The sequence below is a fragment of the Protomyctophum bolini genome (genome assembly GCF_963924005.1).
Source record: "Protomyctophum bolini genome assembly, chromosome: 9".
In the NCBI taxonomy this organism is placed as follows: Eukaryota; Metazoa; Chordata; class Actinopteri; order Myctophiformes; family Myctophidae; genus Protomyctophum; species Protomyctophum bolini.
The window spans coordinates 27,400,802-27,426,348 of NC_137870.1; the positions used below are offsets into that span (position 1 = coordinate 27,400,802).

Below are 25,547 nucleotides of genomic sequence, written 5' to 3' on the forward strand. Positions count from 1 at the left end.
CAGCGCTAATCGCAATAAATTGAGTCCACGTTTATGATTGACAGCCTATCAACATGTGTCTCTATTTTGGAAGTAGCAAATCAAAGATATAACTGCATGATCTATTTATGGACTAAAATCAAGGTTTACAAACAAGTGGGGAAGTACTAATCATTAGAAGAATTCATGGATAGTTGCAGCCCAAGCAGTGAATTGATCCACAACACTGTTCAACTGACATGGAGCAGGTCAGGTAGCAGGAGGTGCAGGCCTAGGAGGTCAAGGAGCTCTGGGAGGAGCAGGAGGAGTTCCAGGTGGAGTACCAGGAGGAGTAGGACTAGGAGGTGGAGGATACTCTGCTGCTGCCAAAGCTGCTAAATATGGTAATGAATATTATCTGATATATTAATTCACGTGTAAAGAAAGTGTTTGATGTCATTTCTTTGCTTTGCTTCAGTAAAAATTGGAACCATTGACTTAGGGCACTTGGGTGGTGCAGTGGTAAAGTAGCCCACTTTGTTCTTTATTCTTAATTCATATGGATCCCCATTAGCTGCCACCGAAGTAGCAGCTACTCTTCCTGGGGTCCATGACAAACAAAACATATAACACAGCACAATAAAAAATAACACAACACAATGTGTACATGTAAAACATACATGCAAAAATACATTCATAATACAAATACATTCAAGACATTAAAAGTACAAAAAATGAATTAAAATTGGGGTAATTGATTAGGTGTCTTTTAAGGAGCCTCTTAAAACTAACTTACTGGGTGCTTCCGTGATTATAGTGGGTAATGTGTTCCATATTGTAATGGCCCTGAACATTATACAGATCTGCAAACCGCATTTGTTCTGGGTTTTTCTTTGACCATGTGCCTATAGCCTGCCTGGTAGCCGCGCGCTGACTATGACGACCTTTCACATACCGTACTGTATTTGTGAATACAGACAAACCGGTTGTTTACTATGACAAATATTCCTAAAGAAACTCACTAAATTGCATGCCAACATCTCCTCTACTCTGAGCTATGAGAGACTGGCAACTACCACAGAGTCTGAGCTGGGGTATCCATGGGTGCATCCGGCTTTGTTGAGCGTCTATCTATGGGAAAACAATTGCCCCGTGTTCGGGGAGGGAAGCCGTGCGGTGAGGGTAATATTTGTAACTGCATGTACTCCTACAGGCTGGGGTAGCACCTGTCAGTAAGAAGTGTTGCGTTGGAGGAGTAGGACGGAGGCTCTACTTCCTCCCGGTGAGGGCTCCTCACTGGCAGGTGTAGGATATAACAGCATTGTAGGATAGAAAGCACACTAAACACACAGATGGGTGGGGAGGAATTAACTGGGGACAAAATTGTGGAGAAAATGGGGTAAAAAGCAGAAAACAAACTGATATTAAAATGTTCCTTTTGTTGCAGGAGTGGCCCCAGGTGTAGGAGGTGCAGGAGTGGTCCCTGGAATAGGAACTGGAACTGGAATTGGAGGTAACCTAAAATGACAAAGTGACAGCTGTAAGCTGCCTTCTATATGCTTTTCTCTTCATTTAACTCAGAGACCATGCAAATGTAACCTTTGTTATTTTCTTACTAACAAAACACAAGTCACTTAAGTCCCCTTCAAAGAAGGTAAAATATGTTTCCTCAGTTGGTCCCGGCGGGGCAGGCATCACAGGCGTAGGACTGCCTGCGCCGGCAGCTACACCAGGTGCAGTCGATCTGGGTGGTGGAGGACTAACGGGCACAGGGCTGCCCTCCGCTGAAAAACCAGGTACAGTACACCTAGTGTGTGGTTTCAATGACACTATTATGTAAAGTCCATGTCCACTGAGGCTTTTTTTCCCCCCAGCTGAAAACGCCAAAGCGCTTGTCTAAAAATGCTTCCAGGCGCCAGAGTTGAAAATATTTCAGCTCAAGCTTTCAAGCAGCTTCAAGCAGACGAAAACGGCGCAACATAAATGCTCTGCGCTACGCCACACTGCTGGTATTCACACGGCAATTCAACTGCACTCAGGAAAGGAAACATCTTAGTGGACACGGCCCCTAAGAGTAAAAGTTAGACTATTTGGAAATCTTTTTTTTTTTTTTAATATACACAAATTTGTATTGATTTTATCAGACATGGCAGACAAGAACATCAACAATAGACACAAGGCACAACACGAAAACAAACAAAAGAATATAATCCTTAATAAACATGCTTCATCATTAATTAGTTAATTAACCTACAGTATCATGAGTACCACAATTCAAAGGCTGGACACATTAATAATCATTCAGAGCAGATCAGTCATACAGTACATGAGAGTCAAGATGACCCGTGATGGGACCCCAGATGTACTCAAATGAATGCATCAATGATACAAATACAAACTCATTAAGCCATCTTGTGAAACAAGGAACGGTGGAAGTCTTCCACTCTGTTAAAGTTATATTCTTTTTGCTATAAGTATACCAAGCATAAAGGTGGTTCCACACTTGTGCGTTTTTCGCTGTGTTTTGCGTATCACTAGCTGTCAGCCTGTCACCCACTAGACTAGACCGATGCGGAAAACGGATAAAATCGACTCCGGTCCAAAAATATTGATATGGATGTATTATTCAGCGGCAGTGTGGAAACGTAATTGACATAAAGTGAGGTCGATTTTTTTTACGTTCTCCAAATTCGCTCCGATATTCAGCCGAAAAAAACACCTTAAGTGTCTGTTAAACAGAGTAAAGCGAGAGCAGCTTCGGAGCAAACAAACAAGGCAGTTGCAACCCATTTCTTCACCCAGTGTCAATTATCTAATGTAATCCTGGGCGCTACACTTCCTCTGCCAACCTGGGGGGGGTGCGTCCTGGCCTCATGCTTCCTTCCAAGCTGCTTCTTTTCACCTGACAGGGGAGAGTTTCCCCAGCCGGACGTAGCACGTGGAAGGAACACGTTATTTTCGACCAGTTCCTTTCTCCTCCATCGGGTGTCCTGCCCCAGCTGGCCAGGGGAGGTAGTTTAGAAACCAGGATTACTGCATGTTTTTTGTAAGGGTTCCTACCCTAGGGGACACGGGGAGAACATGCAAACTCTACACAGAAAGGCCCTTTCGCCAACATGGGTACTGATGACGCAGAGGACAGAACACGCCCCTTTTTCTTTTTTTTTACAAAACCATTTTCAGACAAAACCAGAAAGTGTGAACCATCTTGGAGATGTTGCATCACCTTTTTTTTCTTTTATAGGAACAGAGCTACATCCTGAAATTACGCCTGCCCCAGGTACAGTGAAGTTAAAATACTGTAGTTTTTGACAAGACTTCCCATTTCACCACACAAAAACATTCAATTGACTTACTTTTTAAATGATAGATTGCCAAAGAACTGATTGCACCCCATATTGGGGTTATTTAAAAATACTTTTACACAAAGTATTTATATTGTTATGAAACACTGTTTTGTGACGTTGAAAAAACAATTGTTGCTTTGAATGAGACATGCAGGGTAGCCTATGTTTCATGTACTTACAGTATATAACATATCCTGCCCATTTTCTGATGAAGGTTGTTGACTTTGGTCTATTTATGTTTTGAATCATGCCCCTTTGAAGGTCACTTGGTCAATATCTTCAAATTTAAATAAGTAATATGTCAGTTGTGACGGGATTTGTCCAATAATGATTCACAGAAGATTGAGTAGCAGACTTACGCTTTAGGAGATGTCCAAAATTGTGAAATGTATAGTTCAAACGTTGTAGGCCAATATGAAAGTTTATTGTTTCAGTGCCACCATCCGTCCAATAGGTATTCTGAGTAGTGGTTGAAATGTCCCAGAGCCATTTAAATACGACAGAGTTACGACAACTCCCTTAATGGGGCCAGTCCAATGGTGGCTCTTCTACATAGATTTCTATTGGCGAAGTGCTAGGCGAAGAGTGACAAGTCCTGGACTGGAAGTTGGCAGAATGCACTGGACTCTGGCAACAGCCCAGCTTTAATGATCTTAAATTCCTTTATTTTAGATAGTTTTTTTAGTAATAGTACAAAATAAACATTACAGAGACTTTAGTTGTCACTGTGCAATACTTTCAAACAGTTGTCATATTGCACACATGCCTAAATTGCTAATATTTGCGCCGCCCTCGCAATTGCAGCCCAACCCATGGTTTGACCATTTGAGTGCATTGCACCAGCACTCTGCCCTCATTCCTATATTACCTTTACTTTTTGCGCCTGTGAGCTAAGTGACCTAACTGTAATGCTACTGCTACCAGCAATTAAATTCCTTTAGCTTGTAGCCTATACCTCGTGGCCCCGCCCCTGCTATTGGAAGTGCAGCAAAGGCTTTTACCTGTGCGTGTGTCTGTGTGTGTGTGTGTGTGTGTGTGTGTGTGTGTGTGTGTGAGTCTCCTGTCCTCTGTGTGTTTTTTTCATGCAACTGTATGATCAAATTGGAACCTGTTGTCTTTTGGCAGAAGTTGAACCCTCGCCTAATGCCACAACTGGCAAGGCCCCCGAGGTCCCACAGCCCAGTAAGGCTTGTTGTTTGCAACAAAGTGGAATTTGGTTTAACTACTACTTGGTTTAAGAATTCTCATAATGTCATTCCTGTTATCTAGGACTGCCCAATCAAAGAAATATGAATAAGAACACTCCCTATGAACCAGAAACCAGAGACGCATTGGGAAAAAATATACTTTACTAAGTACAAAATAGTTATATTTGTGATGTGGAATATAAAAGTTAATTTGGATGTAAAGACACCGGTGTGCAAATTATCCCCTTATGCTTATGGCTAGGGATAGGCCTTGTATAGGCCTATAACATTACAGAGAAAGTCTTGTTCTCCAGTTTCTAGCTCTGTGGGAGATCTGTTCATTGCTTACAAGATTTTGCAAGCTTCTTGCAATATTTATTTCACACCCCTAGACCACAGGAATAATATATGGTTTCTTGTATTATCATTTAATTTAGTTTAATATTAGCTTTAGTATTAGCTTTAGTATTAGCTTTTTATTTTATTTATTTTTACCTTTATTTCAGTATTTCATAACATCTGACCTTGTTTCATTCATTCATTTTCCTTGAAATGTTGTGAAATTCTGCCAAATTCTGCACGTTCATTCTTCAAATTCCTATGGAATGAATTATCAAATTCCTTTACGGACATCTATGTATACATGTCAGTTGTAGAGATACTTGGTACGATATGCAGTCAGCCACACCTCAACTGTCAGATGTCATGTTATGCTAAACTTTTACAATAGTTGTCTCTACTAACTGCTCGCTGTGCTTAATGCTCATCATGAATTAATTCATTAACAATAATTGATAATTGATTAATCCTCTCCACCCAACAAATAATGATGGTTTGATCTGAAATGTGATATTCCTTCACACAAATTATTATTCATAATGTACTGTCCAATTCTTTCACTATCTTTTTCCCTGAGTAGCTGTAGTATTTCTTAAACTTCTATAGCAGGGGAGCTAATCATTTTACTTTAAGTTGTAATGTCATCTCACTGAAACCATTGTTACAATGAAAGCGGCATAGAAACTTTATAGAAGTTTGATTTCAAGTACAGTTTTTATACAGCACGTGTACGCCCCTGCTGTAGAATATGACCTATAGTAGAATGTAGTTTTGTCTGTTTAATGTTTTCTCTTATCTATAATGTGTTATACAGGCAAGTAAAAAGTATTTAGTTATTTTGTTGTGTGTTATTGTCATTTGAATTTCCACATTTATAAATCTATAATATTTTTATGTTTTTAACCACGGTTACATGCACTTGTAATGTGTAAAAGTAACAAAATATGTATCTTACGTGTATGGTCAGCTGTGGGACAAATCTAGCTAATTGTTCTTATTACCTTCCTTGTTGTACTCCTGTTGTATCAGCAAAACCAGGCAGTAAGTGAAATCTACTGTTATACGTATCATTGATTCATTCATTTGATTAGCATGACTCAACAAATTCTATTATTAATTGTATTACTGGTTGCTTTGACAGTTGGTGGCGGAGTTGTTCAGCCTAGTGGTGAGTACTACTACTTATACTACTTATACTACTGTCTACTACTACTAGTACTACTACTAAAACTACATGGCATAAAAAGTCAAGAAAAAGACATTGTAGGCCTACTGCAGTTGTAGAACTTAACACTTAAGTACTCTCTCTCTCTCTCTCTGTGTGTGTGCGTGTGCGTGTGTGTGTGTGTGTGTGTGTGTGTGTGTGTGTGTGTGTGTGTGTGTGTGTGTGTGTGTGTGTGTGTGTGTGTGTGTGTGTGCGTGCGTGCATGCATCTCTGTGTGTGTGTGTGTGTGTGTGTGTGTGTGTGTGTGTGTGTGTGTGTGTGTGTGTCTGTTTGTGTGTGTGTGTGTGTGTGTGTGTGTGTGTGTGTGTGTGTGCCTGTCTGTCTGTCTGTCTGCAGCATCTCTGAATAACATTAGACCAAACTTCCACTTGTGCACTTGTAATAATCATGGAGTTTAGTGGCCTCTAAGGGCATCTAGCAGGCTTTTACACTCTTATTAAGTTCTTCGATAGTGACTCCTGTAGACATAAAAACTATTATTTTGGAATGGTATGACATCTATTTACCATACATTGTTATCTGTGTTTGTTTGTTTTTACAGGTGGAACAAGTGTTGGTAAGCAGATGTACATTTGATTACGAATTTTCCCCATTCAACTTACAACATCATTTTGTGTTCAGTTCAGTTACATTATGAAACACAAACTGATCACTTGCATGTGCTTTATATTATAGGTGGAGCTGGCGTTCCAGTACCCTCTGGTGGTAAGAGAGATGTTAATCTGGATAAGTGAATCATATTGTGATAATTTAATTTAAATCTCTCTCTCTCTCTCCCTCCCCCCCCCCTCTCTCTCAGTCCATTTAATGCTGAAAGTTAAGTGATCATCTGTACAATTGTTTTGTTTCTTTCCAGTTGGTACAACAGGTCAAGTTCAACCTGGTAAGTGTTACTTAATTACTTAATTGGCTTCCCTTTTTTCTGTAGTCACAATACAGGAGTACACTACAGTAGTAGTAATAATAATTATAATAACAATAAACTTTATTTATAGAGCACCTTTCATGATAATAATGCAGCGTAAAGTGCTTTACAGAACAAATAAAGGAAAGATAAAACAGCATTAAAATCCAAGCAAAAATCAACAATTACATAAACATAAAAACATGAAAAACATTAAAGACATTAACTAGCAGCAGGGAGATACAAACTCAGCCAAAAGCAAGGGTAACAAAGTGGGTCTTGAGCTCTGTTTTAAAATTGTCTACACTACAGACTACAGAGGCTGCCTGTCTAAGGTGCTGTGGAAGTTTATTCCAGGCCGTTGGCCCGTAGAAGCAGAAAGCTGGTTCACCGTATTTGTTAGACACCATTCCCTTAGGCACCTCGAGCAGTCCAGCAGTGGCGGACCTGAGGGGGTGGCCTGGGACCTGCCTAATATTTAGGCAGGTCAGGCAGTCATGGAGGTAGGAGGGTGCAAGATTAAGGGCTTTATAAACAAGTAAAATAATTTTAAAATCAATTCTAAAAACAGCCAGTGCAGAGCGGCTAAAACTGGAGTGATATGTTCTAGAATAATCTGTAGTAGAATCGGCGATATTTAAAAACATGCACATTGACGCAGACCGTTATACAATGAACATGTGACTGACATTTACAGTACATATTGTCACATACAAAAACAGAACAACCCAAATGATGATGATGATTGAAATCAATGTGAAATCATTGAATTGACATGTCCTGTCTTAGAGGCCTTCAGTGTAACATGCATACAGTACTTGTATTTTCTTCCAAAGTTTGTATAGTTTAACCATGAAGGTGAAAGGTTTTTAATTTCATCTTTTTCCATAATCTGGTTTGTTAAAACGGTAAAACGAACATTTACCTCTTCAGTTTCATGACAAAACATCATTATTATTTCAAGAAACTAACAGGATGAATGTTTCAGAATGAAACACAATGTGTTCATTCAGCTGATACTTTTAACTTAATCTTCTTGTGTTCTTCATTCACTCGTTTAGTTGGTACCGCTGTCGGGGTGCAACAGCCAATTCAGCCAGGTAGGAGTCATTTTGCATGCTCATCATGAAGCTCTTTTGAAATTTGTCCATAGGTGAAATGCATTAGCTGACCACATGGTGGTGACAAACGCAAATCTAGCAAATATGTATCACTACACCTTGTAAAACTGTAACCCTTGTTTTCTGTAGTAGTGTATACATACTTGGTTGTGCACTGTCATGCATCAACTTAAAAATTAGTACTACAAGTTCACAACACGTCCCGTGCTGTGGGCTTGTAGATCTGCTGTTTTCAGTGGACATGGAACGCAAGTACAAGTCAACCTAACACACTGCACTGCTGTTTTCAGGTGTGGGCGTTGGGACAGGGGGCAAACCACCTAAACCATACCTACCAGCAGGTAAGGATGTTTCATAATCTGCCCTTAAAGGGGGGGGGGGGGGGGGGGGCAGGGAAGCACTAGAATTTTCCACTTAAGTATAACCTACCGTACCTTATTTTACACTAATTAGCAGATGCTCATAAGGATTTCCATTTATTACTTAACTGAATGATCAGAGTAAATGACATGACCCTAGTCAACAAATAACTAAATACTCATGTAAAGTCTATTCTGTTACCTAGTTACACGATTCTTACCAAGTAGTAAGAGAACGCACGCACGCACGCCGAGTAGTAGCAGCAGAAGCTATTGAATAAATAAGTGATTGTCACAATAAGCAAATAATTGACATGAGTATCTATAAATAAATATACAGTATTTACCCTGTGTGCTGGTTGGTACCTTGCATGGCTTCGGTATCGGTGTATGAATGTGTGTGTGAATAGGTGAATGTAATGCACAATCTATGTAAAGCACCTTGGATAAAGGCGCTATATAAATGCACCATTTACCATCAGGTTGCTGAGCCATGAAAAACTGATTTAGTTAATCCCTCCAAAGTCATTGAATATGCTGCATACAGTACAGCTGGCTTATGTCAAATGTCAAGCAGATGTCAGCAGAAAATGGCATAATTATTTTCTGGGGGAAGACCTAAGTGTACACCTCTAATTGGGTCCCTGACTCCCCTCAGACTTTTGGTTTGAATGACTACCCTGACCGCAGATGTACTAATGTTGTATTAGAATTCTCTAACAGACAGATTGGTTAAAATAACATTTTAATCATTTATCTTCACCACAATTTGCACACTCTTATGAATTATGATTACATGTTAGGAGATACATTTGCATAATGCTAACCTATAAGCATGTTTTCTGCGTGGTTTGAATCGATGAACACACACACACACACACACACACACACACACACACACACACACACACACACACACCTTAATCAATGTAAGCGTTGGATGATCCTTTCTGAGCTTAGAATGCATAACATATTCAAAGTTCATAGTTCATCCTTGTGCATTCATGTGGGGACTGGACAAATGATTTAATGAAAAAACATGAATCCATAAAATATGCAAATAAATACAGGCTTTTTTCTGCCTGGTTACCCCCCATGTTGTCTGAGATCAGTCTTGGAAGCCTGAAATTAACAGCCCCTTTCAGAGACAACTTTTATTTTGAAGACCACCAACTCATTGGCCTAGAACCGGAAATAAAATGAGCTAAGTCAAGATATGTTAGCCGCTATATTTTTATAAGTCACCGAAACCTAAATTTTGTAACCACGACCAGCAACACTTTAGTAATATGAGCCGTGAACATCTCCGTTTTGATCAAAAACGTAATCTGGGAAAATAATCAGAGATAAAAGGGTTTTTAAATTTCAGTTCATATTGAGGTGAACTTTTTCACTGAGGGACTGTTTAGCCATCGCCTAGCAACAGAGACGCTGCTAGACAGTGGTCTGGACAGCGAACTCACTGAATTAAAAAAGAAATGGTGTCAAAGTCATCCATGGCAGTAAATTGGTTCCTAGGCTCCCTATTTTAGGCAAATCGTCTTTCTTTATCGTGGGTTAAAGGTCAGCGGTCCGAGTTAAAATAAAAGAACACTTTGTGGATAGTAGCTGGTCTGAGGTAGAGACATCTCACAGCTGTGAGATAATGAAAGAACACTTTGTGGACAGTACCTGGTCTGAGGTAGAGACATCTCACAGCTGTGAGATATTCTAGTTGCTGCACAAGTAAAGATGAGTAAAGATGTTTTAATCACTGCTTTTCAATCCATTATTTGACTGTGACAGGACAGGTCTATAGTCCATACATAATGTTAACCTATTTTCCATTTAGGCCTGAGGCCGACTCTAAAAACGCCTTCTAAATACTGACCTAAGTTTTCTGAAAAACGTCTAAAATGTACATAGCAGCATAATAAAAAATAAAAAAAATAATACTGTACATACTGTACAGAACCCCAAAATGGGTCCAACAGACAGTTCCTGGACGATGTCGGCCGAATAGCTCATCTTGATATGATTCTGCTCTCTATTACTGTTCCTCATGACACTGACTTTTGACCTTCAGTTTAATCCCATGTACCATCACAGTAACGCATGCATGTTGCAGAAACATAAATAATGCTGCACAGCGGCACAACGGACACAAGGACACAACGTGTAAATCACATCAGCCCAGAGGACATTGTGCACTTTAGCAGCATCTGGTGTAAAACCTGCTGTCGGTTAGAAGTACAGAACATTATGTTGGGAACATTCTATATAAATACATTATTTTTCAGGTTACAGCCCATTGCACAGAATGCATACAGAGTCCAATGCCTTTTTTTAAATTGGTCAATCATTTTTAACGCATCCGAAAATATGCAGGAATCGAACTGGGTTAAAAAAGAGAAAATGCACCATCACAGGCTCACCATTGAAAGTAAGAGCTTAAATCCCAAGTCACAAAAGTAGTTGTACAAGATGTTAAAGTGTGTCTCTATGAAGTGCTGTTTTGTTTGTTTGTTTTTGCAAGGATAATGTGACATTGACAGTAATAACTAAAAACCTTCCAAGATGGCCTGTCCACTGAACTACTTGAACAGTTTTTCAAGCTATAAGTTAAAGTTATAGTTGCATTTTATATAATCTATAATGATACTATACTTTTTGTCAATAGCGAAAATAGCCAGTAAATTTTCATTAGGCTATATATTTCTTTTACATACACTATTTCTGGGTCACGGAGAAGGCAAGAAAGGCAGATAAATGTGAGTGTATCAGCATTCAGCTAATGTGTTTCAATTGCATCTTTCTTTTCCTGTGTTTCAGCCCCCTATGGTGCTGGTGCTGGAGTCCCATATGGCGCTGGTGTTCCATACGGAGGTGGTGGACTTCCCTACGGGACCGGGGTTGGACTTCCCTATGGTGCTGGGGCTGGTACCGGGGTTGGACTTCCCTATGGTGCTGGGGCCGGTACTGGGGTTGGACTTCCCTATGGTGCTGGGGCCGGTACTGGGGTTGGACTTCCCTATGGTGCTGGTGCCGGTACTGGGGTTGGACTTCCCTATGGTGCTGGGGCCGGTACTGGGGTTGGACTTCCCTATGGTGCTGGTGCCGGTACTGGGGTTGGACTTCCCTATGGTGCTGGTGCCGGTACTGGGGTTGGACTTCCCTATGGTGCTGGTGCCGGTACCGGGTTTGGACTTCCCTACGGTGCCGGGGCCGGTACTGGGGTTGGACTTCCCTATGGTGCCGGGGCCGGTACCGGGTTTGGAGGTGCTGGAAGCCTACCTGCAGCTAAACCTTTGAAGCCCCCAGGTATACTATAATTGTGGTCGAGTGGTTCTCAACCTTTGAATTTCAAGGACCCCCCATTGATATGCTCTCATATTGTTGTGTGGTGGTCTTGCAGTGGCAGGGGGAGCCGGAGGGGCTGGTATCCCGCTGGCAGCTGGACCTGGTGCAGGTATGGATTCCTTCCTACACAATCCTCAAACGTACTGTACCTACATTTACAACAATGACATCACACCTGTGTTAATTTTGACAGCAGATTTTGACTAAAACTCGTTTTAGTCCTATTTTTGTCATCTGAAATGCTTTAGTTTTAGTCTAGTATAGTTGACTAGATATAAGATTTTAGTCAACAAAAATGTCTCTTGGTGGGCTGTGATTGCGTTGTAAATGGTAATGCCTGATTTATACTTAGCTTAGTGCCAAAATAGCAGATCTAAAAGCTCACAATGTGTTGTGCTGTGACATGTTATGAGCTTGTAGATCTGCTATTTTTGGAGCACGACACCAGTGTACAACGAAGCATAAAATGACTTATTTTTTCGTAGAGGTTATACTGGCTCTATCCTCCACTAGTCCCTCCATCCTATAACATTTTGGTATAGTTTTTATTTATGACGAAATTGGCAATGTATTTAGTCATAGTTTGTGTCATCATAGCTTATAGTCTTTATTTAGTTTTGGTCATAGTTTTAGTCGACAAAATTAACACTGCATCACACCACATTATATCATTTCAGCCTAAATGTATAATATCATAAACTGAACCTCTATTTAAGGAAATATCATTAATTCACAATGTTTAGTTTAACTATTGAGAATTAGTTGTAGTCAGACCTTATTAGTTACTAACTTTTGCTGTTGCCATTCCTTGATAGCCTGGTAAACCATCCGGGTCACGTGAACATGTGCCACGTATAAAATAATAGCAAATAAAGCTGCTTTTCTCTGTCATCATGATTAAGGGGGATACAATCCTGCATATTATGGTCAACAATATTATGGACAGGGTATGTATGAGAGAGGAACAGGATGACCCATTCACGCCGAGCTTGCTTGGTTTGAATAGTTTTGCCTTTTTGCCTTGCTAGTGCACAAAGCGACCGTTACAGGAAATGGCATCCAACTGTATTTCCTGTGTGGCTTCTGTGGTGGGTGTCAGGGTTGAGATGCCTACTAGGAGCTTGGAGATGCTATAGGAGATAGAAAACCCAGGCCAAACATTATTTATACTGATGAAATGCTCCTGCCCTTGGAAAGACACTTGGCATACAGTATACAGGGTTCCATTAATTAATTCCTGCTGTAACGGCAGAAAACATAAACCACAACCTGGCTTTTTGTGCTGATTTCTTCCTATTTAACGTCCCAGCAGATGTATTTAATGTACTGTTAGTTTCTCCATCTTTGAAACCCATCAGTGCAGCTGATGGGTTTCTTTATTGAGCCTGATTTATTAGGGGTGTCACAATATATCGTGCCCACGAAATATGATATTAAAAAGTTTTGATTTGTATCGCCGAGACAAAAGACTGTTATCATGGTATTTTGCTGGTGAAAGTTTCAGGAGTGGATATGGTGTGTGGTATGAAATTAAAGATTACTATAAACACAGTAATCATTGTTTAGTTCTCATCACTGTCTGGTTTGGCTCCCTATTCAAGGGCTTTCGGGGAGAAATGAAAGTGACTAGTCACAGCTAATACTTCAATGAGCCTCGCTGTCCAGCGAGAGGCAATAATATTTTGCATTTCTGCATGATCAAATAAGATATTTGGTGCTTTGGAAATGAAACATATTATACCACAGAAAACTGAAGATGATTGTCATCTTCAGGTCGCTAAACTCTTCATTTGAATCTTGTGGCAAAAAACAACCTTCTGGCCTTGACAACCCATACATCTGCATTAAACGACGTTAAACTCACTTGACTTTATGCATGTGCATACCTTCTATTGACTCTTGATTCCACTTGATTTTACTCTGTAGTCAGATGCTGTCGCTTAAGGAAAAGAACAGATCAGTTTGTGATGGATATATTAAATAAAGCTTCATTTTGGTGTTTCCGTTAGGAGGAGTGAGGTATCCGGGTGCTGGTTACGGACTGGGAGGAGGCGGGGCTGGCGTAGGAACAGGAGCAGGAGCTAAACCACCCAAACCTGCAGGTACTGTACAGGACCAATCATCTGATTTGTAGTGACTGACAGTACAGAATTTATTCCATATGTTGATCTGACCCTCCATTCCAAAGCGCCAGCGCTCGCCAGCAGTCTGCTGTCACCCAGGCGGATGCGTGCACGCGACCTTGCCGTCAGGCGTCTTTATCTATTATTATTGCATTGAGACTATATGCATTATGCTATAATGCAACTGAAAATCAAAGTTCATATGGCCTTTTGTTAGGCTAGATATTTGTTTTACATATTGAATTAATATAGTTTGCTAAACTTAATCTGAAGCAAAAAGACATTAAAACTATATGCTGACATTTCTTTTTTACTTTTCATGAGTCATATCGTTATCGAGGTATTCAACAAGGTTATCGAATGTCTCATGCTTTTCTAATATCGTGCAGCCTTAATTATTTATTTTGTTCTTTAAAGTTTAGATAGTATTGTAAATTTGTAATCACTGTGTATGTGTCTGTGTGTATCTGAACAGCATAACTCAATAACAGATATATTTATTGATATATATTTTTATCCAACTGGGTGGGAATGATCAGAACAAGAACACTGAAAAGTTCACCAACTTTGGGTGCGCAAAGGGCCCACATGTCAATGTCAATCAAAATAACACAATGGAGGTGCTCGAGTCTAGCGTCACCAGAGGTGTAAAAAAGAGGATCCACTGTGTATGATCACCTTCGTTTATTTCCAGCTACATGTACAGTAAAGGTATACAGTACATTCATAGAGGTCTGTGATGTCTTACCCTCTCATGTCCATAGGTTATGGTAATCTGGGAGCCGGTGGTGCTGGTGGATATCCACAGCAAGGTATGTACAATACTGCACGGCACGGGTGCCCAAACCTTTGCATGACTACGACCACAAATTGCCATAGCCTCTGGCCCTACTGCTGCTGCTTCTTGTCGTGTCCACGGCCCTACTGCTAAATGGCAAGATAAATAAAAATAAATATAGTCACATGTTCCATCTTCCTCTCTGCCTGTCTGTGAAGGATGAGCATTATCTCATAGCCGTATTGCTCAGAGATATTCACCCCCATACAGGCTTTAGATCATATTGTAATCCCTCCTGTCTGTGCATTTGTCCATGTATCTGTGAACAGCATAAGACAATGACAGATGGGCACATTGTTATGAAACCTGGTGGGAATGAACAGTATAGGAACACTGAGAGGTTAACCAACTTTGGGTGCAAAAAAGGCCAAAGGTCAATGTCACAATCAAGGTAAAGATCAAAATGGAATGTATCAAGAATTGGCGTGAACTCAGGAATGGCGCTCTGGGTTGTAAAAAAGGATCTGCTGTGTTTGTGTACAATCATGGTTTGTGATGTGTTACCCTCTCATATCCATAGGTTATGGTAATCTGGGAGCCGGTGGTGCTGGTGGATATCCACAACAAGGTATGTATGTACATGTCTGTGATGTGTTACCCTCTCATATCCATAGGTTATGGTAATCTGGGAGCCGGTGGTGCTCCACAACAAGGTACAGTATGTATGTACATGTCTGCAAGAGTTTACAAATCTTGCCATGGCAAGGACCCGTGAACAATGTAATGGTCACATGATCCATATTTCTCTTCCTCTCTGCCTGTCTGTGAAGGATGAGCTTTATCTCATAGCCATGGCCGTATTGCTCAGAGATATTCACCCCCATAATGTCACTACCTAATCCCACCCACCATGCTATACCCCACTTCACCCTACAACCTTGACCCCTCGCCCATAATCTGGGTAAAGAATGTAGCCCACACATTATAGAAATTGTATGCAAATTAAAAGGGGAAAAGGTAGCCTATACCCAATAGCCAGACCCTATAAGCAATACTTGTGCCATGTTTTACTATTCTGAGCCATGAGCAATTGTGATCGGTTATTTTCAAAATATTATTTATATTCTATATATTTTGAACATTGTGAAACTGGACATTCTGCACAATGAGCACTTTTACTTTACTAATGTTGGTAATTAATGATGTTGTTAATGTGTCTTCTTCTTATCTTACAGGTGCAGGTGGCTTGGTTCCAGGTTATGGAGGTGGCTATCCACAGCAGGCTTACCCAGGTAATTAAGTGTGTGTGTGTGTGTGTGTGTGTGTGTGTGTGTGTGTGTGTGTGTGTGTGTGTGTGTGTGTGTGTGTGTGTGTGTGTGTGTGTGTGTGTGTGTGTGTGTGTGTGTGTGTGTGTGTGTGTGTGCGCGTGTGTGTGTGTGTGTGTGTGTGTGTGTGTGCATGAGTGAGTTTGTGCATGAGTGAGTTTGTGTGCCTGCGCTCATATGCGCTCGTGTCTGATGAGCGGATGACTTGTGAATGATCTGTACCAGATAAGGTACAGTAAACATAATAATGACGGTACCTTCGATGGTGAACGCAGAATAATGTCAATGGCTGGGTTTCCCAAAGGAAATACGCATAGTGAGTGGGCGTGTGGTTCTTCTCAACAACACCCCCTTTGATGTGAACATAGATATTCCGTGCATAGATGTGCCACGTAATGGTAGGCCTGGTATGGTAGGCCTGAGGCCTATATTGGTAGGCCTGAGGCCTACCATACCGGCCTGACACGTCAATAAAAGAATGCTGAATTAACTAGCTTGTATTTGACTAACTTTGACTGTACAATAGCCTCCCATTTAACCTCCTTGTATAGGCCTATATTTATTAACCCACAATCGAATGTTATTCCATTTAATTCACTTGCACAATGGGACAGTAGTGTTTCATATAGGCCTACATTTACCTTGCCGACATCACTTTGCCTGTAATTTAATAATATTTGTACTGCTGGACAGCTGTAGGCTCTCTTCACTCTTAAAAAAAAGAGGCTAAAGAGGCTTTAGGGAAACATGTTTGCTTCTAAATGTATTCATGCAGGAGGCCTTTCGTGCGCAATGAGGACAGGTATGGGCTGTGCTCTAGGTTGTCTATTTCTATGTTGTTGCGTTTGACAGTGTTTCCCAAAAAAGGACATAATGTCTGATTGGCAGCCAATTATGCCGCACACAGAAAGGCCGCACACAGGCTTCTGTGGGGGTGTGTTCAAGCTACGTGCGACACAACATTTCTTTGGGAAACCCAGCCAATGTAGACTGTGACCCGAGAGGACCTTCCATCATCACGCTATAAATCACTGACAACAAGTACAGTTGTTTATCATAATGCTGGAGCAGAACAGAACAACTACAGGCTGGCTTTGGCCTGCCAGGACCTTCAGATGCAATATGAGAAAACCACAAGCTGCACACAAAACTACACAAGTTACACACAATACTACACAAGTTACACACAAACTTACAAGCTCACAATGGTTGTAGTTATGGCTATTTAGAAATCTAATGTCTAACGTTACAATAATCTAATTGTAACGTTGTATATTGAAACTACTAAATATTGTCCATCATCTTCATCTATAGATTCTGTGCTCTGTAATTGAGATACTGTAAGTAGCTATTCTATCCACTGTCATTGAACTGTAATTGAGATACTGTAAGTAGCTATTCTATCCACTGTCATTGAACTGCGAGTGAGATCTCAAAATCACACTTTTAGCACATACAACCAAATTGTCAACAAGAGTCCGTACAAAAGAGACCCCCTCTCCTCTATTTTGCCCTCTTGATGGTGCCATTGCTCAAGTCACATCGAAATTGGTGACATATAGATTTTTGTTGCTATACTATGCCTCCGTCTACTATACGGTTGTGTAACTATTCGTCCCTGTTTCTGGATCAGGAGGTGGATTTATGCCCAGCTGCCGACATACAGGTAACATAGATGAGGACAGACTGACTGACAGAAAGATCCGTCACTTCCTGTTCAGTGCTAATAACATCAAAGAGACGGCGAGAGGGGAACTACTAAAGATATCTGCATGGAAAGGCCATCTTTCCCTTCACTTCCAGTCATGGATGGATGGGGATTATGTTTGCATTGGCCATTTGCCATGCTTTTGGTGGCAAAGTCCTGAGTGTCATTTAGACACTGAGAGTGTAAAAATGTACTCTCTTGGGTTATGTTCACACTATCCGCCCAATGCGCCCATTATGAAAACAGTACTGTAGGAGCTGCCTATGGATGTGTTAAATGAAAACAGTACTGTAGGAGCTGCCTAGGGTGTGTTAAATGAAAACAGTACTGTAGGAGCTGCCTATGGATGTGTTAAATGAAAACAGTACTGTAGGAGCTGCCTATGGATGTGTTAAATGAAAACAGTACTGTAGGAGCTGCCTATGGATGTGTTAAATGAAAACAGTACTGTAGGAGCTGCCTATGGATGTGTTAAATGAAAACAGTACTGTAGGAGCTGCCTAGGGTGTGTTAAATGAAAACAGTACTGTAGGAGCTGCCTATAGGGTGTGTTAAATGAAAACAGTACTGTAGGAGCTGCCTATAGGGTGTGTTAAATGAAAGCAGTACTGTAGGAGCTGCCTAGGGTGTGTTAAATGAAAGCAGTACTGTAGGAGCTGCCTAGGATGTGTTAAATTAAAGCAGTACTGTAGGAGCTGCCTATAGGGTGTGTTAAATGAAAACAGTACTGTAGGAGCTGCCTATGGATGTGTTAAATGAAAACAGTACTGTAGGAGCTGCCTATGGATGTGTTAAATGAAAACAGTACTGTAGGAGCTGCCTAGGGTGTGTTAAATGAAAACAGTACTGTAGGAGCTACCTAGGGTGTGTTAAAAGAAAGCAGTACTGTAGGAGCTGCCTAGGGTGTGTTAAATGAAAGCAGTACTGTAGGAGCTGCCTATAGGGTGTGTTAAATGAAAACAGTACTGTAGGAGCTACCTAGGGTGTGTTAAAAGAAAGCAGTACTGTAGGAGCTGCCTAGGGTGTGTTAAATGAAAGCAGTACTGTAGGAGCTGCCTAGGGTGTGTTAAATGAAAACAGTACTGTAGGAGCTGCCTATGGATGTGTTAAATGAAAACAGTACTGTAGGAGCTGCCTAGGGTGTGTTAAATGAAAACAGTACTGTAGGAGCTGCCTAGGGTGTGTTAAATGAAAACAGTACTGTAGGAGCTGCCTAGGGTGTGTTAAATGAAAACAGTACTGTAGGAGCTGCCTAGGGTGTGTTAAATGAAAGCAGTACTGTAGGAGCTGCCTAGGGTGTGTTAAATGAAAACAGTACTGTAGGAGCTGCCTAGGGTGTGTTAAATGAAAGCAGTACTGTAGGAGCTGCCTAGGGTGTGTTAAATGAAAACAGTACTGTAGGAGCTGCCTAGGGTGTGTTAAATGTGACTGATTGAAACAGACTATAACTCTGGAGCATAACAAATATGTGTGTGATGTGAATGTAATCAAAATTGAGCCATGGCATATTTCTTGCCTAAAATGTACAGATCCAAGCTGCCAGTGACGAATATGGAGTGGCTGTATTTTCTCCCCCAAACTCTAAGGGTTTGAGGTCAGATGTAGAGTTGCTGGCCAATATTGATGACATCAGGGATCTCCATATATGGGCATTCCCATATATGGGCTTATTATTGATGATATTTGCGAACGCACTGAGCACTTACTATGAGACCTAGCAGATCATGTCTGTCTGTCCGTGTGTCACGCTTTTGTGCCCATATATGGAGCTGCTTTGGGGACTCCTTATATGGTTATGGCTGAGTCATGGTGACATGAGTGTGATGGCGTGGTCCAACTTGTGCCCATATATGGAGCTGCTTTGGGGACTCCTTATATGGTTATGGCTGAGTCATGGTGACATGAGGGTGATGGCGTGCTATAAATCTTTAAAAAACCCAAATATGTACGAGCTGCGTTCGCTTCCCGCGTTTGCGCGTCTTACTGGTGATACCATATATAGTCATGCCTGGGGTGACCAACCAACTGACTGACTGATGGGAAATGCACGATTTCATAGTAAATGCGTCCTGCAGTCTCAACTACTACTATTCAACTTTTGAAACCTCTCAGCTCTGCCAGAACTGACCACCTCTGGTATTATGCGGCCATCTTTAGGACAAGGTTTTAAAGGCAATATACATATATCTTAAAGGCGGATAGTGTGAATCTGTGAACCTGTCTTCATGGTTAAATGTTTACACTCCAAGTTAAAATAGCACTCAGGATTATGCTGTGTACTCTATGTTCAGACTCTGCCCCCCTCTTACGCTCTTTGACCCCTATGCTGGTCACTCTCTTATGCTCTTTGACCCCTATATGTTCACCCTTATGCCACTTTAGCTTTAGTATGCGTGCACAACATAACGTAGCTTTAACTTTCCATCGCAACACAACAAACTGCTAACTAGTGACCACACTGCTATCCACTTCAGATTAAAACTGAAAAGTCTTGAATTCTTATCATAATATGGATTAATTTGGTCTGGTGAACACATACAAATCGGAAATATAAATGTATTTTCAGTCAATTCATGTCTTTTCACTTTTAAAATGAAACAACTTCATATCCATGTGCTCACACTCATGCAAATACTCCAGAGGATTATTGGCAGTCCAGGGGTGGGCGATGATGTCTTTTCGATCGGCTCGGCTGATCTTGAGGGGCTTTTTGGTCAATCGCAGAGCGATGTGAAAACTCTGACTGAAAAACAATCATTCCACCGGTGTCCGATCACATTCAGGCCTGGCTGGCTTGAACGTGGACCCCAACGGATCAACTAAGGCTTAGTTGATCTGATCCACCGCGATAACGGCAAGGAAAACAAGGACCCTTTACAAAATGTCTTAACTGTTGTAACAGATTGTCATTGATTGTGCTCAATGTGTGTGTTCTCTCTAGGTGGTACTGGGTACGTACCAGCCCCTCTCACTCCTCAGCAAGGTAACAGAATCTCTTTTCAACACTCGCCTAAATATTTTGTACCGCATTTGGATATGTATTCTGATGATGGCCCAGGCCAAGATTTATCATTTAAACCCTTTAATCCTGTTACTCTCTGGCAGACAATGGAAACATTTCAGATTATTTGGATGAGATTAGATTGAGTCGGGGGACAGGCTGCAGATTTTCCTCATCATGGCAGATTACTTGCCGAAAGAGATTATTTTAAGGAAAGAGTGACACATTTCTAGATATCTAACCTCACAGGCTTAATCTCAGATTTAGCATGTGAATGAAAAGTAGGACGTTCGATGCTTATCAGACCAAGCCTTCCCTATTATATAGTCAAATAGCTTTCTTTTCATCGTCTATCTGTTTTCTGAAAGCATGCACCATAATGGTGTTGCAGTGACAGAAAGTTCTCAATCCACCCTAAAAACAATCACACTCATGTGAAGTGACTGAGGGGCGCCCACTGTGGCTGCCACATGACATCATTGTTTTTGTTTAACTTTTGTAAACAAACAAAAGACTTGGCTGCCACATGACATCATGTTTAGTGTACTAAACAAACGGCTGCCACTCTATGGTTGTTAAACTTAAAAGTGCTACATTTATACATTTTGCATTACTACTGTACATATCAAGACTATTCTTATCTGTCACTTAATGCCGATCTATGCTCGCCCTGTGGCTTTTTTTGTATTAAAAACTTGAATAGAAAGATTTTTAAATTACGTCCATAGACTTGGCTGTGTGTGTGTGTGTGTGTGTGTGTGTGTGTGTGTGTGTGTGTGTGTGTGTGTGTGTGTGTGTGTGTGTGTGTGTGTGTGTGTGTGTGTGTGTGTGTGTGTGTGTGTGTGTGTGTGTGTGTGTGTGTGTGTGTGTGTGTGTGTGTGTGTGTGAGCCAAGTCTATGGACTTGGCTGCCATATGGCGTAATTTCAAAAGCCAGACATCGGAGGGAATAGCACCCCTCTTTGCACCTCTGGCCTTTATGTGACCAATTGGTATACAGCAAGCTACTTATATCTTATTCAACAGATGCATGTGTTCAGATGAACACTAAAACACTAATAAACTAAACAAATAAAGTACATAAAAACTATTTCTTCTCTGTCGGGTGGAAACTTTGTATGTCCAAAACTGTTTCTTTATAGGATTCAAATAAAGAAATGGCTTGACAAGCTCAAAACGTGTCTCTTCGTGCCGCATCTCAAGTTTGTGGATCTACTACTTTTGATGCTTTTGTGTGACGCTGTAGTGTGATCAAGTAGGGCATTAATTTGCCAAAAGAACTATGTTGAATGTGGAGATATGAAGATGTTTCTGCCCAACAGCAACGACTGTCCAATCATATATTGCAGTAATAATGTGCGGTAATCACAGAAGTCACCTGGTATGGATTTGCCTCACAACGTTTGGGAAGCACACTGATCTAAACGGTCTTGTCTCTCTGCCATCATCTTTTACAGCCAAAGCAGCCAAGTATGGAGCACTACAGGGGTTCCTCGGGGGTGCAGGAGGGGCCTACAGAGGTATTACAAAATCAATAAATAATATGAACATTATACAGTATATATTGTCAGCAACAATGTTAACAGTCCTCATCAGTGTTTGTCTAACCTCTACTAACGATGTAAATTGCTTTTCAACTAAACAACATGTGGTATAAGTTAACTCAGTGTAAACGAGTCCTAACATTGGAGCATCTCTCAACAGCACAACATTAATGAACTCCAGAAACAATCTAGTAGAGAGAGGGAGACCAACAAATAATGTACCCAGAGTTTATGCTAGTTCCTTTACACTGTATTAAAGGCATATCATGGCATTTGCAGGAATATTTATGAACGTTCAATATTCAAGATTGATATAGTTATAATTACATCTCATCTCTGAGTAGACGAGAAAATTATTCGGGGATTCCGTCTCCCTCAAGGTGGCCAGCTAAATTACTCTGTGATACTTGGGGATGAAATTGTCTTCTTTAGCCTGCATATCATCAAACTGAGGTTGCTTGAAATTAAAAATAATTGAGAATTACTGTATAGCACTCACAGTCTTCATGGGGACCGTGTGTGTGTGTGTGTGTGTGTGTGTGTGTGTGTGTGTGTGTGTGTGTGTGTGTGTGTGTGTGTGTGTGTGTGTGTGTGTGTGTGTGTGTGTGTGTGTGTGTGTGTGTGTGTGTGTGTGTGTGTGTGTGTGTGTGTGTGTGTGTGTGTGTGTGTGTGTGTGTGTGTGTGTGTGTGTGTGTGTGTGTGTGTGTTGCTGCCTCCCATTAAGGTGTGGCTCCCGGCTGCCAAGGCCAATTCTGCGGACGTAAGAAGTAGAGGATTATCTTGAGATACGGTGTGACCTCAAGAAACCATGGTGCTACTGCATGATCTAGAATGTACATTTAATATGCAAAAAAACCAATCCCCCCGTTAGTGTATTCTTACTTGACTTCAAAGATCTGTTTTTTTTTATACAAACCCACCGACCCAGAGTTTTGTAAACGTTCTGATGTGACTAGTGTTATTGATTGTTTGATTGATTGTGCCTTTTAATAATCAATATGGTGAAGTCAGCCTTAAACAATGACAATCCCCTCTCAGCATTAGCTTATTTCAAATGTAGTAGAGTGTGTGTGTGTGTGTGTGTGTGTGTGTGTGTGTGTGTGTGTGTGTGTGTGTGTGTGTGTGTGTGTGTGTGTGTGTGTGTGTGTGTGTGTGTGTGTGTGTGTGTGTGTGTGTGTGTGTGTGTGTGTGTGTGTGTGCGCGTGTGCGTGTGCGCGTGTGCGTGTCTGTGTGCGCATGCCTGTGTGCGTGTGCGCTCGCGGTAAGGTGTGTACTATGACTGTATTGTGTGGATGACTCTGTATTGTTGGTTTTCCTATATGGGGCAAGAATGTGAAGGGTGCCCCCTTCCCATTGTAAGCACAAAGTGAGTCATGTGGGGTTCTCATATGTAGAGATGATGCATATTGTCACAGTATTTCCCTCTATGGTTCTCAAAGTGGGGTCCCTTGAGGGGGTTCCATGGGGTCCCCAGCAAAACAGTTTTCATTTCATTATTTCACTGCCAAAAGAGAGACTATTCAGATCATAGGTTTCAGTCTCTCCACTGTTAACTGTTGAGACAGTTGTGGACTTCTGTAGTAAACCTAATCTTATGGGGGACCCTGGCACCAAATAATTTCAGATTGATACTTGGTCATGGTCTTTGTTATGTCCATGGTCTAAAAAGTATTAATTTCAGGGTCCTTGACATGAAAATGTCTGAGAAACTGTTTGGGGATGGGTGCTACAGCACCTATCTCCTTCATACTCCTTTAGAGCTCGAAATAGTTTGTATAGCTCGTTCCGCGAGCTTGTAGATCAGCTATTTGTTGATGCACAACTAAGTATAAATTGTGACAGTAGATTTATTGTGACAGTAGGCCTATTTCCCCTACAGCACCAAATCACCTCACAGCGCATTGCTTCTCAAACCTTCACATATCTGACAACATCAGAGTGGATTAGCTGGCAGAGTTCTGCCCACTCCCAGAATTGCTTCTGGCTCCAAGATCATCTCTGCTGCTATTTTCAGGTCAGCATGGGTGAGGAACAGCAGGGGGTGACGGGTGGATGAGTTCAGCCCCATCTGCTGCCAGTAACGTTGCCAATCTAGGTGCCATGTGGTTAATAAAGGTCTTCCTCAGCATCTCACCTATAATGTTGCCAAACCTTGTGATGCATGAAGAGCAGTTTCTGTTCTGAAGCGTGGGGTGCTGATGGCAATCAAGATGCATTCGATGCAGTGCTGTGTATCTGGATTTGTATGCATTTTGTTGTGACCAAATGAAAAGAACTGACTTATTGTCTATTTTGTTTGTTTGTTTATTTGTTTGTTTGTTAGATTTTCTTTTTGCATTTACCCGCAGCAACCAAAAGAAACATTCAGAATCTCCTCTGGCATGTGTATGAAATGCAGAAATGTTTTGGGAGTCTGGACTATGATACATTGCTCAGTTTGAAACATTTTTTTCTCAGCAGTTATTTACATTAATATATGTCGCTGTTTCATCATTATTCAAGTTTCAGAAGTTTCTGCACCAATTCTTTTTTTTCATCTGGCTCATCACTTCAATAACTAATTTGAAAGAAATTGAGAGAGAGAGAAGTCATGTAGAAGTTTTAGTTTTTGCCTTTTTTTTTGCTATATTGCATTTATTCACTGTTAAGAAGTATTATACTGAGCAAGAGCTTTCTTTAATGTGTTGGCCTTCGTCTAGAGCATCTTGTAGTGCGACATGGGTGTCCAATGCTCTTTATTGACTTGAGGCTTTATGACACATATTGACCAAAGATTCATTGAATTCATGAACCCCATATCTCTCTTTTTCTCTCTCTCTCTCTCTCTCTCTCTCTCTCTGGATGTGTTTACTGTATTTTGTACTAACTTGACTTGACTTCTCTTAAGTTCCTCCATTCTTCAGTTCCTATTACATGGTGCTGTGTTAACTGTCCGGGTCGAACCTAGTCTTCTGTGCCGTGGAATGTTATTGTTCATCTTTATTTAAACTTTTTTTTGTTTTTTAAAGGAGAGTAAATGCCCAATTTATATTCTGTCACACGACAGTGTCACGAAGAGCCACAGCGAAGAGCACATCTAACAAGGCATCACGACCTGTCGTTAGCTTGTAGATCTGTTTCTGGCAGCGAGTGTCACCGACTCACTGTCATGTGATGGAGTATTAAATTGAGTCTAACAGTGGGGTTTTGCACTTTTTATATTTCCACGACACACACATGTGACTTTGTTCCCGGATACCCTGGCATTTTATTTGCTTCATTAGATAACAAAATAAAATGTTTTAAAGGAT

General features: G+C 41.0%; 1 protein-coding gene across 1 annotated transcript in view; it reads left to right on the forward strand.

The window, feature by feature from the left end:
- The window catches only part of LOC308321803 (uncharacterized protein), a 110,588-nt gene extending 85,041 nt beyond the window's left edge, over positions 1 to 25,547 (forward strand). Inside the window, exons 37-57 of the mRNA XM_080772893.1 lie at positions 228 to 362; positions 1,406 to 1,471; positions 1,632 to 1,754; positions 3,203 to 3,238; positions 4,431 to 4,499; positions 5,973 to 5,999; positions 6,598 to 6,612; positions 6,732 to 6,761; positions 6,913 to 6,939; positions 8,022 to 8,060; positions 8,372 to 8,422; positions 11,252 to 11,740; positions 11,835 to 11,888; positions 12,682 to 12,726; positions 13,789 to 13,881; positions 14,667 to 14,714; positions 15,261 to 15,308; positions 15,916 to 15,972; positions 20,655 to 20,696; positions 22,171 to 22,233; positions 22,982 to 25,547. Of these exons, the coding sequence (XP_080629019.1) occupies positions 228 to 362; positions 1,406 to 1,471; positions 1,632 to 1,754; positions 3,203 to 3,238; positions 4,431 to 4,499; positions 5,973 to 5,999; positions 6,598 to 6,612; positions 6,732 to 6,761; positions 6,913 to 6,939; positions 8,022 to 8,060; positions 8,372 to 8,422; positions 11,252 to 11,740; positions 11,835 to 11,888; positions 12,682 to 12,726; positions 13,789 to 13,881; positions 14,667 to 14,714; positions 15,261 to 15,308; positions 15,916 to 15,972; positions 20,655 to 20,696; positions 22,171 to 22,233; positions 22,982 to 23,028 (1,604 nt within the window). The 3' untranslated portion in view covers positions 23,029 to 25,547. The remainder of the gene's footprint in view (positions 1 to 227; positions 363 to 1,405; positions 1,472 to 1,631; positions 1,755 to 3,202; positions 3,239 to 4,430; positions 4,500 to 5,972; positions 6,000 to 6,597; positions 6,613 to 6,731; positions 6,762 to 6,912; positions 6,940 to 8,021; positions 8,061 to 8,371; positions 8,423 to 11,251; positions 11,741 to 11,834; positions 11,889 to 12,681; positions 12,727 to 13,788; positions 13,882 to 14,666; positions 14,715 to 15,260; positions 15,309 to 15,915; positions 15,973 to 20,654; positions 20,697 to 22,170; positions 22,234 to 22,981) is intronic.